Source organism: Anthonomus grandis, chromosome 2 (assembly GCF_022605725.1).
Source record: "Anthonomus grandis grandis chromosome 2, icAntGran1.3, whole genome shotgun sequence".
Lineage (NCBI taxonomy): Eukaryota > Metazoa > Arthropoda > Insecta > Coleoptera > Curculionidae > Anthonomus > Anthonomus grandis.
Genome location: NC_065547.1, coordinates 39,913,540 through 39,933,243, shown reverse-complemented (window position 1 = coordinate 39,933,243; position 19,704 = coordinate 39,913,540). Strand labels below are relative to the sequence as shown.

Here is a 19,704-nt window from a genome sequence, read left to right as displayed (position 1 = left end):
AAAATTAAATACAATAGTCGTTCCAACTATTATTTATACAAAAGGTGCTAAAATCAATATAAAGCATAAATATGAAACATAATAAAACATATAAATCAATCAAAGTAAGGTTATTACGATTAAGCCCTGCATTATAAAGAAACTAGAAAGACCAATCCAGCAACTATCAATTGTCAAACGGAAATCCTGTAGGAGTATGGCGGTAATCATGAACGCCATCCACAAATAGAAGAGCATATGACGATAATATCAAAGGTGCAGTGTTGCCAACACTTCATTATCATCAATTTCAAACCTTCATAGCTTATGGAGTTAAACTACTAATTTTTTTGCAGGAATTATTTATTACGTTCATAAATTTAACCTGTCCAGAGCTAAATAATATTTTTAGTATTTTACTATACGCCACATCATCATAAATCGAAACTAAATCCACTGGATCTAGCTAGAAAATATCTAATTTGGCAACACAGAACGCCATGCCGGTAAAAGACAGGTCGATTCTCTACTTAGAAATGTAAATATGGTTTTAACTTATTTGTTAATGAGTGAATCATTTAATAACAATAAAACTCATTTGATATTAACCTCACTTATTTATTTTATATGTCAAAATTGACATTCCAGAAACGCTAATGTAATTTCTCTTTTTAATTATTATTCAAATGACGTTATTTCATCGTCACAAGGGCATTTTGCTGATTACGTCATTAAATTACCATATTTTGACGTTATACGTCATTCTCTGGTTTTCTAGGTAGTCCAGAGAAATATCATATTTTCAAGATAAAAGGTAAATAAATACGGTTCATTTTCCAATCCAACCCAGCCCGTTGAGATATTGGTTCTACAGGAATGAGAACACCTTGAAAATTATAAAAATGCCATTTTTAATAGTTTTCTTGAGCCCAAAGTTGGCCTCTGGCCAAAATGCGAGATCTCTGGTAATAAAAGAATTACGATTTTTGAGAGTCTCGTTAGAATCTGAATGATAAAAGAAAGAAAAAACCGTTAAAATTATGGCTACAAAGCCCAAGGGAGCCGAGATATCGACCTTCAATGCGCCTTGTTCTCATTACATATATCACGAAAACATGGCGTATGGGTATATCATGGGGACTAACAAAATTTTAATAATTCGCTAATTTTGACATTTTTTTTTGAGCAACTAGAAGCACACTAGCATATATGACCTTCAAGTTCTCTCCTTTAAACTCTCTTTTTTGTCTGAATTACATAAACATTACAGGCAACCTCTCACATAAATAATGCTTATCTACAATTTTGCAAAGATTATAAAATCGCTCTACAGCAGGCAAAAATTAATTCAAATGACAATATGGTCCAGTCTTCTAGTAGCCCTACTAAGTCAATATGGAAATTAATAAGTAGCCATCGAGGAATAATAAAAGACAGTTCAATTTTACCAAACATAGATCCAGATACATTTAATAACTTATGTCAAATACTGCTTCTAATTTGTTTAAAACCATCCCAAATACAACTATCATTGCTCTTGTCACACCTATTTTTCATACAATCAGTAGGATCATTTCAACTTTGAGGAAGTGTCACCTAATAGAGTACGTGATGTTACAAATAATTTTATAAGCAAAGATAGTTGAGATATGTTTGGTCTCAATGTAAAATTAATTAAAGCAATAAAAAACTTAATAACAATTGCTGTCAATAATTTGTTAAAGCCTTTATGCCTTAGAGCAAATATTTTTCCAACTCTCCTCAAAAAAGCCATAGTGTGTTCAATTTATATAAAGGGTGATAAAGAGCTGTGTGAGAAATATAGATCCATTTCTTTACTGTCAGTCATGTCCAAAAATGGTGAGAAATATATTGCTCTTGTTACATTTTTGGAGGAAAATAATAATTGTCTCTCAGAAAGCCAATTTTGCTTTAAAAAGAACAAAAATTTTGTCCTGGGGATTTTGGATCTTGTATCTCACGTTACTTGACATTTCACGACATGAAATACATCTCCGTTCTATTGTGTGATTTGAGCAAAGCTTTTGATTGTATTAATCATGATATCGTCTTGCAAAAACTCCTAAAAGATAATTTTAGTCCTTAAAGTGTTATGCTTATAAAATCTTACTTAGAAAACCAGGTACCGCAAGTGAGCATGTTAAAGGTGTCAGCTTCAGAGAGTCTTAAATATTGCAGATCCCCAAAGGTCTACTTTGGGACCACTAGTTTTTTAATATATATAAATAAATTTAAATAAATTTTGACAAAATATCAAGTACACTCTCTCTTTGCTAAGGTGGCACAGGACAGGACGAAAGAATGGTTTGAAACTAGGCATCTGGTATATTCAATAAGGAATTTAAATGGTGTGAATGAGTCGGTGAATCTGGAGAAGGTAGAGTTCCTGGGGGTTAACCTAGGCTTCAAGTCGACTTGGAGGCTACACATTATCGCTCTGAGCAGGAGGCGAATCAAGAGTCTCTTTGTTTTAAAAAATCTCTGAAATGATGTTTTTAGCCTGTGTTATATCCCCCTACTTCTCTATATTCCATTCTGTCATGTCGTATGCAAAAGTCTTGCATGACATTTTGGGTACTGAAATAAGGCCACCTAGTTTAATCAAAGAATTACAGATCAAGACTACTGAATTCTTAGTGGTAAAAGAATGTAAGAAAAGAAGAGGATTTGTAGTATCTAAAGAGAACTTACTAATAGACAAATGCATCATTCAATTCAGTATAAGCGAACATTGTCAATGGCACGTGTTAATTGGAAAAATGCGTTTGATACAACCTTACACGAACTACTCTGGTATCCATTATAAAGTTTTTTCTGTATCCGGGCTTTGAAATTCTGGAAACACAAATTTTAATTTTTTTATTTGATCGAAAAGAAAATGTTGAAGGTGGCTTATTTAGTTCTCTACTGTTTTGCATATCTTCAGTTTCTATATCACTAACTCTTTGATAAACTCTCTCTCTACTACAATCAAACAGGATCGGATCGAGGTAGAGACGTACTTTCTGAAGGTGGAATTTAGGCAGTACAAAATTTAGTTTAACTAGTACTAGAACTAGAGCAGATAAAGGTGGCCGTTTAGCATGTGGCATTTACAACACTGACTTTTACCTTAATGAAGAGAGAAATATCCGTTTTTAGATGAGTTCTGATTTGGATTGATAAGTGAAGCCGTGGTGTAAGGTAAAGAGACAGCCAGGACGGGCAGCATGTTTAGCTTTTTCTAAAGAAGTGGTTCCTTACCAAGAAGGGACAGTTATGTTCTGTGGTTATTGCACTCAACTTATTCATATACCGGAAACGCTAAAAGGAAACATTTAGCTAGAAAGTATTACAAAGCTAATTGTTCTATCTCAATTTGGACTAAATTTCATTTTTATGGGTAACAACGCCTGTCCACATTTCACTAGAAGGATCTAAAATATGTTGGCTGATGCCAAACTCCAGCGAATGAACTAGCCAGCAAATTCGCCGGACGTGAATCCTGTTAGGTCACCTTTCAAAAGCCATATTAAAGACACCAAACCCACCGGGTTATTGGTTCAAGAGCTGATTGCGGCAACACGTACAGAGTGGAATAATCTTCCTCAAGAAGAGATCGATAATCTTTTTCCATAAGTTGATTATGTGGAATTAGGAATTTTGATAAATTGATCTTTAGAATTTTTTTCACACTTTTGCACCTAAAAAAATATATGAATCGCCAGGTAACAGAACAACATTTTTTATGATATACAGACATATGCAAAAATATTTTCTCTTTCAAACACTGTGTGTATTTCAAGTCATTATGGTGGAACACATAAACTTATAAAAAAAGGCAAACAAATGGAAACATTTATTTTTAACAAATATTATATTTTCCAATCAGTTCCATCTTGCGCAACATAACTTTAGTCATTACGACAAATCTTCCATCTGCTTTGTTCGATGTAGAAAGAATTAAATAGAGAATATTTGCTATTTGATCCTCTCTAAATGCGAGAGGTACAAAACATATAATAAAAACATAAAATGATAGAAAAGCAAAAAAATATAACGATATGAACTCCTCTTCTTTAGAATTCGATCACACTATCCATAAATAATAGCCTTTTATACTATTTAAGACCCGATGAATAGTAAAGAAAAGCAATTTGGCCACAAACATATATTTTTTACCAGCATTTAAATAAGAAACATACAATAAGCTAAATAGAATAAATTTTGCTCAATAAATAGATTGACAGCATCACTTTGAGCATTATAGTCATAGTGTTCATACTGATCCTCCCTTTCTTGTACATCGCCCGCGTATGTTTCATCCCATTTTTCATCACACCCTTTTATCCCGTTATCCTGTTGTCCGCCATTTTCTTGCCCACCAACCTCTTGTCCTCCGTTCCCTTGTCCACCCTCTCCTTGACTACCATCCTTTTGTCCATCATCTTTTTGTCCTCCATTCCCCTGTCCGCCATTTCCTTTTCCTCCATGCCCTTGTCCACTATTCTCTTTTCCTCCATTTCCTTGTCCATTATTCTCTTTTCCTCCATTTCCTTGTCCACTATTTTCTTTTCCTCCATTTCCTTGTCCACTATTCTCTTTTCCTCCATTTCCTTGTCCACTATTCTCTTTTCCTCCATTTCCTTGTCCACCATTCTCTTTTCCTCCATTTCCTTGTCCACTATTCTCTTTTCCTCCATTTCCTTGTCCACTATTCTCTTTTCCTCCATTTCCTTGTCCACTAGGTGAACCTGCTGACTTGCTTTCGCCACACAAGGCCGGATACTTCTTGCTTGGTGAGATCGATGGAGGACATTCGCTTACTATTGGACCTTCCTTGAAGGTAGAATCTATAACATTAAAAAAAAGTGTAACGAGATGTGATGCCTGACCATTTTATATAAAAATTTTACTGTTTACTTCTACCAACGATCCGAATTGGATTTAAACGATTACCACAACGATATTTCCTGATTTGAGAATAAATTGATGAAGATTCTTAACTTTGAAGGAATCTGTCTTTAGAAATATTGCAAATAAACAAAGAGTTAACTTACAAAGTCTCAAAAATGTCTCGCACTACATGGCGTATATCACTGAAATTTCATTTTAATTGAAGTCAGATTGCGGAGTATTGAATTATATAGGATAAATATTTGCTACTTAAAGCACTAGGCACCTTAAGGTTATGCTTTGGTTCATAAAAACTATGTTTAACTAACCACAAACCATTTATTACCCAACAAATAAATTACAAACAATATAACCAAACAAACAGAAGAAATTGATCGCGATGAACAGTCCAACATATTATAATCATCTTCACGACCTCTGCCTGTGTTAATCCCAGGGGAACCTGCAAGGTTAATTCTGCCACAGAGAGCTGTATACTCGTAGTGGGGAAGAACTGTTTCAGGACAATTGCTTGCTATTGGACCATTCAAGAATGCAGGAACTAAAATGTTAAAATACAAAAATAAATCAATAATAATGTTGAGAAAAAGTTAACATATATGGAGCACTTTGCTTTAACATCTGATAACATCTCTACCTTGTATAGTTTTATTAATGATACCTAAGAAATTTCAACAGGAAGTCATTAAAATATAAAAAACACATATATATATATATATATATTGCGAAAATAATTTAAACAAAAATTTACAATAAACCAAAAATAATAAATGCAGTTCAAGTAACAGTCCGACGGCGGCACTTGGTGAATCGTAATCGTTAAGCTCCCTTTTGTCTATTTCATCCTTTAGTTCTTCATCCTCTACTGGCGTATTATTTTTTTCTTTGTCCTCTTTTGGTTTATCCTTACTTCACCCATTATCTTTTCCACCAGAAGATCCTGACTTGACTTCACCACACAGTGGTGAGGTCCATAAGGGACACTCACTTGCAATAAAACCTTCCTTGAAGCCGGAAGCTATAAAGAAAAAAAAACTACTGCGATGTCAAGTTTAAACTTAAGATTTTTAAATGCCGTAATATGTGAAATTCCCAAAAACAACGATACGAATACCGCAGTTAAAAGTGTCGTCAGTATTATGGGAAAAAATAGAATATTAACGTCGCTGAACAAAATATAAGTAAAATCTGTATTGTTGTGACGAATTCATAATGAGTTACTTATTATATTGGGTAGTACGTCACTTATAGTAACAATCAATTTAAAAATTTTTATCTCACACGCTCAAAAATTAAAAAGAACAAGAAAATAGACTTTTTCACGTATTTAAAAGAAATATGAACTCAAATCTGTAATGATACCGTTCGATCCACTTAATTTAATTTAAGTTCAATAAGTTTTAAATACAATAATTTACTTGAGGTATAATAGATTTTTTATATACCTAGGAGCTGAGGTTCAATCTATTAATCTCTGAGCTCGTTTCTTCTTTTCAATATCCTACCTAACTTTGTTATTAATATTAAAATTAAAAAAACGATAAAAACAACAAGAAGACCTACTTTTTAGAAAATACTTAATTTGAACCAACGTTTCGGTAGTTTTATCTACTACCGTTATCTACTTCCGTTCTATTACATTAATTAAATAAAATATATAGACATGGATGTAGAAAAACTAATTAACTTGGTTTACAATCACAAATGTTTGTGGGATCAGAAAGATTCAAGTTATCAATTACGAGATCTTCAGCCCAAGGCATGGTTAGAAATATCCACAGAAATGAAAATATCTGGTAAGTAAATTTATTAATACGGCTATTAATAATTAACAGATAAATTAACAGTTTTAATGATTAAGTTAATTATATTAGTTTAGTTATTTATATTATAATTTTTTCTTTAAGTGTTACGAGCAAAATAATTTTTAAGTGCATCTCTAATGTTGTGGGCTTTCGTTGTGGTTCTATTTTCTCCTGCAGTCATGAATCTGTTTTTAATTTTATTTTGTGGCAGTGGTATTTCCATAGGCAAATCATAAAAACCTTCCTTATCAATTATAACGTTATGAAGTAAACATATACATTTTATTATGACATCAGCACGATCGGGATTTACTTCAATTGCTTTTAATAATAATCTCTATTTGCTGCTCAGAATACCAAAGGCACACTCAACAACTTGCCTTACATTTGTTAAGCGTTTGTTAAATATTTTTTCTTCCGGTCCCAAATTTCTTTGGGGATAGGGACGCATGAGATATGTCTTTAACGGGTAAGCTTCATCACCAACTAAGAAGTGAGGCAAAGCTATGTTAGTGCCTGGTAATACTTTTTCCTGGCTTGCGTTGAGAGCACCATTTTCCAGTTGTCTTGAGAGATTTGAATGAGAGAATATTTCACCGTCACTCTCTTTGCCATACGCAGTGGCGGCTTTTGGGGTAGAGCCACAGTGCCATGGCTCTACCTAATAAACGTTGAAAATAAAAAAAATTATTTATTTTTTAAATTTTACTTCAGTCCAAAAAAATATCTGTATATTAATATTTAATACCAATTAGAAAATTAAAATACTGGAACGCAGCCAGTGCAAGATTCCGCAAATTTCGCTAATGCGAAATCGAAGACGTAGTTGTCGTGCCAGGCCCCGTACCGATGCGTGTTACATCGAATAATCACAGCAAATGTCCTTGAAACAATGTGGTAAAGCTATGGCAAATTAAATAATTTTGGGCCGGGCTCCAAACCAATAGAATCTTTTCTAGCGAAGCGTGCGTGATATTGTTTGTTTTGATTATTCATCGGGCGTTCGCGGTTCCGTTAAAAACAATGAATAAAATTAGTTTTTTAAAAGCAAATCCATTTTCCACTTTTTCATTGGAACAAAAAGTAGAAATAAAGGAGTTAGGGCGACCGTTGCCCGATTTAAATATAGAAAAAACTCAAGGTGGACAAAAAGTGCGTTCGCGTAAATTTATTAGGAATATTTATGCCAAAAATATTTGGGTGTGCGGGTGTGATACGTCTAATAAGCTATTTTGCTTTATGTGTGTTTTATTTGGAGGAGAGGAATCCTGGTCTCGAAGAGGAACAGATGATCTGGTTCACGTATGGGAGAAAATGAAAACACATGAAAAATCCAAGGTACACATGAACAATATTTTCAATTTTTCTATGCTTGGTAAATTTAATATAAAAACTCGGCATACCAGAGCCAACTTATTGAAAAAAATAAACAAATTGAAAAAAATAGATATGTGTTAAATCAAATTATAAATTGCATTCGTTTTCGTGGTGCATTTGAGTTGGCTCTCAGAGGCCACAATGAAAAAGAGACATCCGAAAATAAAGGAATATTTCGGGAATTAATTAATTTTAGCTCAGAATTAAACAAAACGCTTAAGGATCATATTCAAAAATCAACAGTTTTTAAAGGGACATCCAAAATAATACAAAATGAGCTTCTAGAGTGTATGTTAGATGTATATCATGAAGAGGTGACAGAAGAAATAGGGAACTCTCCATTTGTGGCTGTTATCGCCGACGAAACCACTGACGTTGCTTGTGAGTTTCAACTCGTAATTGTTTTTAGATACTTGCATGCTGGTAAGCCTGTTGAAAGATTCTGGAATTTTTACAATCCAAAAGACCATGACGCTGAATCAATCTCCCAGTGCATACTTCAAGTTTTGGACCCTTTACTTAAAAATCACCCCAATAAATTAATTGCGCAAAGTTATGATGGAGCATCGGTTATGAGTGGATGTTTGAATGGAGTACAAGCAAAAATTAAAGTAAAATACCCTTTGGCTAATTATATTCACTGCTATGCACATCAAGTAAATTTAATAATGGCCAGTGCGACTTCCATTAATTCCGAGACTCGAATTTTTTTTGCAAACTTGACTGGGTTATGTTTCTTTTTTTCTGTTTCTCCTCAAAGAACCAAAATATTGGATGAAGTTATTGAGAAAAGATTACCGCGCTCATCTCAAACTCGCTGGAATTTCCAATCAAGAGGAATAAATACTGTTTATGAAAATAGACAAAATTTCATTACTGTAATGGAAATTATCGAAACAACATCACGCGATAACACCTCAGTTAATCAAGCCAGTGGAAATAAGTTGAAATTGCAAAGTAAAAATTTTGTTTTCTGGCTATCAATTTTCCATAAAATTATGCCTCGTGTAGAAGTAATTTTTAATCAGTTACAAAAAGAATGTACGGATTCGGTAAAAATAAAACAAGACTTACACAACTTTGAAAGAGCAATACAACTTATTAGGGATAATATGGACCAAATTATTCAGGAAATTGAAATAAATACAACATCACAAGGTGAAGGAGAACCACAATCAAAGAGATTGCGTACCTCTGTAGTAGAAAATACTAAGAAGCAAACAGCTTTAGAAATCTGTGATGCAATTTTGATGCAAATAAAATTAAGATTTAATTTCACTGGACACTTAGTGGCTACAAATTTATTTGCCCATGAACAATTTTCCGTGTATAGAGAATGTTTTCCAGAAAAGTACCTAGAAGAAACATGTAGAGAATTTTTTTTTTTTAAATAAAAATAGGCTTAAAACAGAATTGCAAGTTTTATATGAAAGAGAGGAACTAAATTCAATTTCAGGATCTGGAGCTGTGCCACTCTTGGTGTTATTAAACGAAGACTGCTTAAAATGTACCTTTGAGGAGACCATACAATTATTAAGTGCCCTGGCAACCATGCCTATGACGACATCGGAAGCAGAAAGGTGTTTTTCAATGTTAAAAAGAATTAAAACTTTTCTTAGAAACACAATGAAAGAGGAAAGACTCAGTGCGCTAGGTATGTTATCCGCAGAGAAGCAATTTGTTAATTCAATTAAGGACTTTAATAATAAAGTAATCGACAAATTTGCTAACAAAAAAGAACGCAGAATAAAGTCCAATATATCGTGTACTTTAAGTAAAACAATTCAGTTTAATTGACTATTATATTATATACTTTTTTTGAGTTACTGATTTTTTTGAGTTATTAAAAACAATAAAATTACTTATTTGTGTACCTTACTGTAAATATGGAAAACTGTATGTTGCCTGAAGTATTGACATTTCCACGTAGTTTTGGTAAGTTCATTTCCTTAAATTTCAAATTTTTTTAAAAATGTATATTTTTATCTACAAAAAAAATAGAAAACTTATTGCGTTTTAATTTTGATAATAAAATGTAATAATTTCGATCACTCGTTCGGTCATGATAAAATTAGATCAAGGTTTGGCCCTACCTCCCTGAACTGTCACGAGCCGCCACTGTGCCATAGGCTCCCACATCTATAGTAATAAATCTGTAGGTTGCATCTACAACAGCTTGCAAGACAATTGAGAAAAATGATTTATAATTACGAAACATGCTGCCAGAGTGCGTTGGCGCGTTTATCCGTATATGTTTACCGTCAATGCTCCCAGAACAATTAGGAAACCTCCATTTTGTTCAAAAATCATTAGATATATTAACCATATTTTCATTTGATGGAAACTTCATATGAATTTCGGAAAGATTTTCCCAAATAACGTTACAAGTTTCATATACAATACAACCAACAGTATTGTCTGAAATTCTAAATGAATATCCAAGAGTCTTGAAAGATGAACCTGTCGCTAGGTACCTGTAATAAAAGACAAATTTTATTTTATTTTTCAGTTGATGAGCTAAAAAAGAAATGGCGAGGTCTACAAGATACTTTTGGGAAGGAGCTCAAAAAAGTCAGCAACAAAAAATCTGGCCAAGAAAGTACTTCAGATCTCGATTCCAAATGGACATATTTTCAGCTTCTGCTATTTCTTCGAAGTACAATGTGTAAAAGCCTTTCGCCGTCCCCCGGTCAATTTTCAGAACCAAGTAGCGAACAAATTCCAAAGAAGACTTTTAAATCTCCAATTAGAAGAAAAATTAAAACACGTCAGGCAGATGAAATCGATACAAGACTATTACAGATTGAAGAGGAAAAGTTAAAGTGCTTTCAAGAGACTATAAATAATCCTGATGCCCAATTTCTAATGAGCCTGCTGCTTTTTAAAAGATATCCCCAATCATCGCAAATTAATGGTAAGATCAAAATTGCAACAAGTTCTTATAGACGAATAAAATGCTGTACCTCCTGTGGTATTGCTTGATCAATCTAGTGACTCGACCCAGTTTAATGTTGATCCCAGTATGTCACAAAATAATTCAGCACAAGGACTATCGCAAGAATATATTTGTCCACAATTCTCAACAGGTGCTTTCCCTCAGTATTTAATCCAAACCCCAGTAATTAATATAATATGTAAGGTATGTTTTGAATAAAGAAGTATGAATAAAAGAACTATATTTTACTTCCTTACCTCAAAGTTACAATCAATCGTTCTTCAGGTGATATTGTGTCGCGAAAGTTACTGTATTTAGTCGCCTTAGTTAATGTTCAGAATATATTCAAAAGTTTCTTTCTTCATACGTGTATAACCATGATACAGTAATTATTGGTCATTAGATAAGTCTTCCATAAAATAATGAAATTCACGGAATTCGTCTCTTTTCAAATATATTTCACGCACCCACTCCGTTCTTCTCCGAATTAAAAGAGAATTATCTTGAAGGTATAGGCACAGTGCAACCGGCCTTAGTGTTGTACGTTCTGCCAAATTGTTATCATTCTCTAATTTATTTTTAACAATATTTAAAGTTTTGTCAACAGGAACATTAGTAAAAGGACTTACACCATCAAAACTTACCAATAGATCATGAGGGTTAAAAGAAATTGTAGAAAGTTTTTCTAAAAAGTGTTGAAAATTTTTAATGTAAGAATCAGAATTATTAGTGTATGGAGTTAAGATATTTAAAAGATATTTTCAAGAGGATGAGTAGTAGGTGGATTTATGCTACTAACTATAGGTCTTAAAGGAACATTTATTTTATGTATTTTTGGTAAACCATAAAAATGTGGTGATTTACTATTATGTGGAGTTAATTTAAATCTATCAATATCAGAAAATTGGTTTTTATGCTTTTTAAGTAAATTAAAAATTTGTCTTTCAATTTTTTCTGTAGGATCTTTAGATAATTTAGAATAATCACCATCATTAATTATTAAATTTAATTTATTTTCATAAGTGTTAATATTTAAAAGAACAGTAGCATCAAGTATTGTAATAGCGTTGATTGAATATTTGGTATCCCAAATATTCAATCAACGGTAATAGTATTATCGGATTTAAAGTGTCTTTAAAGCTTTTAATTCTAAAGAGTTTAGATTTTGTTTAATTTTAATTGGTTTTTCAATTTCTATCATTGTCCCAATTCTAAATACATCTTGTTGATCCCTTGGTAAGTCTTTCGTCGCATTTTCTATAGCTGAAATGATATTTAATTTTGGCAGAATTTTTGGAGTAATTGAGTAATTGAGACCTCTAGAAAGAACAAGTATTCTGTATCAGATAAAACTCTATCTGACAAATTAATAACAGTTTTATTTATAAAATCTTTATTATTTGTGTTAAAAAGTTCTTGATTTACATTTATTTTCATTATAAAGTAGATTTATTTTATTTATGTGAATTTGTTTTTGTTTTTGAAAATTATTTATACAGAAAGATATATGATTGAAATCATTTTAATTAACTAAATTAAATAAGTTATTTTTAAATTTTTGTATTTCAATATTTAAATTATTTTTATTATATCTATGAAATTAAATTCTTTCTCTTAATAACGCTTTACTTGCTCTTTCTAAGATTTTATGATATTTTCATGTTTTTGTTTTCTATCTGAACAAATTAAGATAAACAAAGATTTTTCTAATTTTCTCGAAAACGAATCAACCGATTTAAAAAAATCAAAATAAAAGACTTCGAAAGACCTTTTAAGCAAGCTATTACTCGATACCCCTTGCCATTTAAAATTTTTAAGGGGATGACCCTGGGGGGCAATGGGTAAAAAGGGGTGAAGTAATTTTAGGTTAGAAAGTTGTCCCCCTTGACAAACCTTTTGACGTATTTCGGCGTTTTTTTTTAAACAGTGGTTTTCGATAAATCCGTGGTGGGCAGTTTTCAAATAAACACCCTGTATATAATAGTATGTGAGGAGAAATAAAAAATCGTGATATGCAACAGACCATCAGCATCTAATATCGTGTCATCTTTTGTGTAGAATACCTAAGCAGAAAACCTAAATATGTTGTATTTCGAAAATTCAAATATTTTGATCTTGAAAAACCATATGTTTAAAAAATACAAATTATTGACGTTATTTAGTTGCCATGCACCTATTTAAAGAGTCCAAAACACAAATCCAAAAACACCACGGTTTACGGATGTAATAAGAATCATGAAAATAGAGCGAAATAAGTTACTGTATAAATTGATAGTACTAGTAATAATATAAATAAATAAAATCAAGTATATTCGACACTTAGTTTTCAGTTTGCATTTATTAGGAGATTAATGTTCCAAAAGCAATATCTACTATTAAATCGTACGTCTGTGAGTCTGATATCATAAATATCCAAATGATGAAACTCGGTTATCCATGTTATAGTTTCTTTTCTTACACATCTTTTTAGTAAATGTCAATTCAATAAACATCAAATATCATCTGTGGTTCTTCCTTTGGCCAAAAATATTAAACTAGTAACGTTTTTTGTCTGGGACCTGTAGGTTTGTTGCATGTGTATTCAAAGATCCAGGAAAAATTTATTTATTCCTAAATGGCTACTTATCTCAAGCGCTTCTATCTCTTTAATCCTATTTAGTTCTACTCAATCAGGCTTTTGTGAAGGCTATAATACAATTTCTATATTATAATGCGTCCTAGCTGACATATATGAAATATTTGATAAAGGTAATACTATAGCACTAGTTCTGCTTGATTACAGCAAAGCATTCGACCTAATAGATCACAAACTTCTACGGGCTAATTTGAGTTGTTTGGGTTTTTCTCTTTTAAATAGGCGAAAAAACATAAAGTCTCGTTCTCAACGGTTACATGTTTCGCTTAAAGAGTTGAGCATCATCAGACCTGAACGGCGGAAGACTAATGACACACACTTGTTACCAAGACACGGAATTATGACGAATTAAAACACGAAGGTGGTTTATTGTATCCCTTTGGGTTTTAATAGACATAATACACATTATTGGTCTAAAAACCCCGATAGATGATGGAAAATCGCTTTCAATCGGCATAAACCTATGGGCAGTGTTTATAATGGACATTTTATTGGACCGTACTCTTATGAAGGTACATTAACTTCAGAGCGGTAATTAAATTTTCTTCAAAATACACTGTGTGAACTTATTATGAAGACGTGCCTATTTTAGAGCGCAATTTAATGATTTGGTAACAAGATGGCACTCCACCCTATAATGCGCAAATAATAACAGAAGAATTAGATAATAGCCTTCCTCAAAGGTGGATTGGAAATAGGAGTCTTATTAGGTGGCCAGTCTCCGGATATGACCCTATTGGATTTTTTTTGTCTGGGGTTATTTAAAGGATATTGTTTAACGACCATCCGATAATCTTGAAGAGCTTAAAAACCAAATTCGTGAAGCCTGTCAAACAATTTACTGCTCCCATGATTACTGCAGCTTGCACAAGACAAATCTCTCGGAGATATGAAGCTTAAGTGGAAGCTGATGGATCTCAATTTGAGCATTCAATTAAATTATGAGATTTAAATTATGTAAAACAGATTCATATGGTGTTAAAATATTCTAGAAAAAATAAATTGAATTTAAAAAGAAACTTGCTATTTTAATTTTTGCAACAGAAACATTTTAATTTTGAAATTTAAAAATTACTTGCCTTCATGTTAACACATGATTTTTAAAATGAAATTGAATTAATAATTTTGCAAGCATTCCAAACATTAGAAAAAATAATGCTGGTGCCATTTAAAAAAAAGTTGGGTGTGACGTTCATTGTGGGACACCCTGTATATGCCAAATTAAACGCCAGAATTAAAGGAACATGAGAGCAACACCCAATAATCCTATTCTCATTAGTATAAGGGGAAACAGTCTCTTTTCTTACTAGCAAACTCAAATAAATTAGGCACAAAATCGATTGAAACTTTTAAGAATAGTGATCATATTTAGGCTTGCTCACTGGTTTCCCCTTCACTACTACCACTTCTATTCAAGAAATGGAGCAAACAAATTTTATCAAAATATGTGAAAAGCGTAAATATCTCTATTGGCTAAGCATCAATTTATTATAGCATCAACTTATCAAATAGGGTTTTCATAATTTCGTTACCGATATAAAAATATACCCAGAACTGTAAAAAGAATTAGAACCGGAAATTCATAATAATTCAGTTATATTAAAAATTTAAGACACAATTACTCTAACCCATATGGCAAAACCCCAAATAGATTTATGTGATTTTGACAAAGTGGATTCAGATAAACCGCTAAAATGAATGGATGTTACCTAAGCAAAACGTGCTGTAATGTAATTCGTGGTACAAAGTTATTGAATTAACAACCCACTTAAACGACATCAATCTAGACTAAGTAACGTATAAAATAGTAACTGACATACGAATAAATCTAAACATAAGCACGCGGTCTATGCGAACCTTAATGGAATAATTTATAATTATCGTGTTTTACATGATACCTGAGAGTGCTAATTTGGGATGCTGAGGTGCAGAATTATAATCTGAATATGACGGAAAATGAAAATATATTTCTGGTTGAATCTTTCTTATCCGCTTTAGACTATTAAAAAATCCTTAAGAATTTATGATTCAAAAATCTGAAATGTTTATTGTCATAGATTCTTTGCTATGTCCTCTTTTTTATGACACTGATTGTACCTTTATTTTTTCCTTGGAAAGGGTGAATATATTATTCCTTTAAATTTATTGTTCAATTAGTCAATGAGTTTCGACCTGGTTGGAAGAATATTTTCTAAAGCCAACTTTTAATTCTGGTAATGAAACATGGGTGTTAGTCGGAAAGAACAGTATGAGCTTTTGGGCGGCAGATCCACTTTTACGAATCTCTGGATATGAAAGATTAATTAGTGACAGAATCGACTTTTTATTGGACTTTTCAATAAAGTTATTCGTTTTTCACTATGTAATATTTGCATTCGCAATGGCCTTCTAGCTTCATTGTAGGCTAAGTACAGTTGGTCAAATAAGAGAGAATAATAAGTAAACATGAAGGTTCAATACCAATCAATCCAGCGAAAATAATAAATAAAAGTCAATATTTTCGCTGGATTGTATTGGATATTTTCTCGAATTCTCTCAATGTTTGCAGATGCAGATGCTTAATGATAAACATTTTTCGATCAATTAGGGAAAACCTAGCCAGGACCATAAGTGCAATGCGAACAGAATAAGGCTTAAGGCAAGTTATGACCTTTATTTATTAATTTCAATTTGGGAACCCAATGAGGCAATTATTTAAGAAATGTGTGCACATATTAAATTAGTAGGAATGAAAAGTTATTTAATTACATTAAAGAAAGGAAAATAAAAAAAGCAAAAAGATACCTAATCCAAAACCGATGATTTTTTGATGCATGATAAAAACCTAATTCCTCATAGTATGTAGATCTTGTTTAATGGTGAATTTGCAGAGCTATTAGTATGATCCACAGGAATCACAAAACCACGAGGATTTCTTAAAATTCTTTGTGGTATTATTGACGATAAATGCAACAATCAATATTATACCCCTAATGATTCCATGATGCTTTAGGTTCGCTTAACAGCAATTTAAATTCATTGTTAAATTAAAAAATTTTAAAAATCATGCACGTTAAGAATTTATTCTGATTGCGTTCCAGTTTATCAATATATACATCATAACCAGGATTTCCAACTGAGCGGGTATAGTTTAGGTGAAGTTACTTGGACAAATATAAAAACTAAAAACGTTTAGCACGCGGCGTTTTTTTTATAAGGCATTGGCGTGCATATTGGCGTGCATATAATTTTTGTTTCTCTAATATATATAGTAAAAATATTATTTTACAACCAACATAAACATTTATCAAGTCTCGCCAAAGTCGTGGTTGGATTTAATGACACATTTTTTATACAGTTTTTTTTTAATCATTAAATAAAATTTCAAAAAGGTGGGTGGTTTGTTGTAACACAGGTATAAAATAATGTCGTGGCCGTGCTGCAATAGAATATTGTTATACTTGTCTCCGCTGATATTTGTTTCGATAAGCCCAAAATTCCCGCTAAACAATGAAATTTCATTGATAACCGGAATTTTTTGGTCTTATCGAAATCAAATATAAGTGAAGTTAAATATATTCATCATTTTGCACACAAATTTTTTTACGTCCAAAAATGCTTACCTATTTAGCATCCCTATCCATCTCTTCAGAACTGGATTCGTCATTGGTATGAATTATAATTGGATTAATTTGCGGTATCTATTATTTCTAATTTAATTATTATATTTAAGACTTAAAGTAAATATAACGAAAGGTTTCATTCAAAATTTAAGTTCAAATATATTTTATATATGTGAGTTAATCTATTTTCTTCTTCTTTTTAATAGTTGAGCGTATGAGATAGTATTTTCTAAATTTATATTTCATATAAGTGACATAATACCCAAAATAAGTGACTCGTTAATTTTAATGTTAAAAATTCAATTTAACCTTGAATTTTTATCTTAAAAACCGTACTGTATTTTTGTTTATTAAGCAAATATTAATGATATTTTTTAATGTATATTGTATTATACAAAATTGTATTATTACAAAAATTATAATTCAGGTTTAAAATATATTTAGGTTAAAAATGACACGTGTTAAGACATTGATACTCTCTTAAAATTTGATCGGTAAAACAATCATAAACTAACACATTATGAAGTGCCTAAAAATATTTACCACAACTATTCGATTCATTATCACTAGTATCAAAAGGCCGCAAAAATTACATTTTTATTGTTCAAAACATGAGACGAAAGTAAATAAAACAAAACATCAACAGTATATAACAAAGAGAATAACAACAAGAACTACAGTATAATATAAACGCGAAACCGATTTTAGGATGAGCAAAGTCTGCACCATGCTAATTTTAACACACTCACAAAATTCAAAATTGTTTTAATTATTACCATATACAGACCTATATATTAATGCAGGGATCTTAAGAAATGATTGATTCTTCGCAACGTTATTTCCACGTACAAAAGAGGTGGTCCAGTAGCACCCCAACAAGAAATATAAATTTTAATATTTTTTATACAAATTTTCAAATGGCACAAAGAATTTTTAGGCTCAAAAGTGCGAAACTTTGCCCTAAATTTAACCATCTCCGTATCACTTATATTTATTTTTTTTATTTTTTTAGTTTTATTTATTTAATAGACGGGATCAACCACATTACAAAAAAAAATATTACAAAGTTCAATAGTTACACCTAACCATAACTTAAAATAGCTAAAATAGAAAAATGTTTTTTACAGGCAAACCAAAATAAAATCAACAGAAGAGTTTACACAATCTCTCTAATTTTATTCCTAAAACTAGACAAGCCAATGCCCACAACTTCAATATCCTTATGGTTGATAATATTTAAGGTTCTTTCGATAGGGGAGTGAGTGGCATAGTTGGTACCGTGAAAAGGCAAAGCAAATAGTCGGTTTCGTCTCAAGAGTCTTGAGGGGACATTGAAGCTAATTCTACCGAAAAGGTCGGGGCATACAATCAGACCATTAAGAAGCTTAAATACAAAGGTTAAATCACCACGAATACGTCTTTCTCTCAATGTTGTCATAGCCAGCACTTCCCGTGCATCATCATAAACATGATCGTTCGGTATTTCCAAATTTAATTTAAATAGACAAAATCTCAAAAACTTATTCTGAATCCTTTCAAGGGCCAGACAGCTGTTCATGAATAGGGGGACAATATCATTGAGCCATACTCCAATAAAGAAACCACCAAGGACATGTACACTCTCTTACAGGTCTCTACAGTTACGCAGAACAAAACCCAGAACCCTGGAGGACCTAACCACTATATTATTTATGTGTATATTAAAATTTAAATGATCGTCAAAATAAATGCCAAGATCCTTGATCAAAATACTGAACAGGGCTTCCCTCTATATTGTATGATGTTACAACTTTTTTACTTCTTTTGTGAAAAGTAATATAATTACATTTCTTTATGTTTAAGAATAAGATATTGTTGACACACCAATCATTTAGCCTATTCAGGTCATTCTGTAACAAAATTTGGTCTTTGGGAGTCTGGATTACTCTATAAAATTTCAGGTCATCTGCAAACAATAAAAAGGCACTATTTTCAGAACATGTAGCTATATCATTAATGAAAATGTTAAAGGGCATTGCTGAGTCCGGCCTGACAAGAAGCTTGTGAACCAGGCAACTATATGATTGGAGACACCAAATACTCTAAGTTTCTCCTGCAAGATTCTGTGATCGACTCTATCAAAAGCGTTGGAGAAGTCTGTATAAATCACATCCATCTGACATCCCCTTTCCAATGCATCCAACAGATCCTGCTGATAGATCAACAAGTTAGTGATCGTAGATCTGCCCGAACTAAACCCATGCTGCTGATTGAGCAACAGCTCCTTGCAATAAAAATAAATTTTGTCATAGATAAGACTGTCCAACAGTTTTGGAATGGCCCACTGGATGCAAACGCCCCTATAGTTGCCTATTTGGTCATTATCATCTGATTTAAATATTGGTACCACAAAACTATGCTTCCATAATGACAGAAAGAGTCCTGAGCCAAAGGATTTCTGAAAAAGGAAGAATA

At 32.0% G+C, this 19,704-nt stretch overlaps 1 protein-coding gene across 1 annotated transcript in view; it reads right to left on the bottom strand.

Moving 5' to 3' along the window:
* Positions 1-4,135: 4,135 nt before the first annotated feature.
* Positions 4,136-19,704, bottom strand: part of LOC126750421 (uncharacterized) — a 46,517-nt gene continuing 30,948 nt past the window's right edge. Inside the window, exon 4 of the mRNA XM_050460047.1 lies at positions 4,136-4,832. Coding sequence (XP_050316004.1) covers positions 4,168-4,832 — 665 coding nt within the window. The 3' untranslated portion in view covers positions 4,136-4,167. The remainder of the gene's footprint in view (positions 4,833-19,704) is intronic.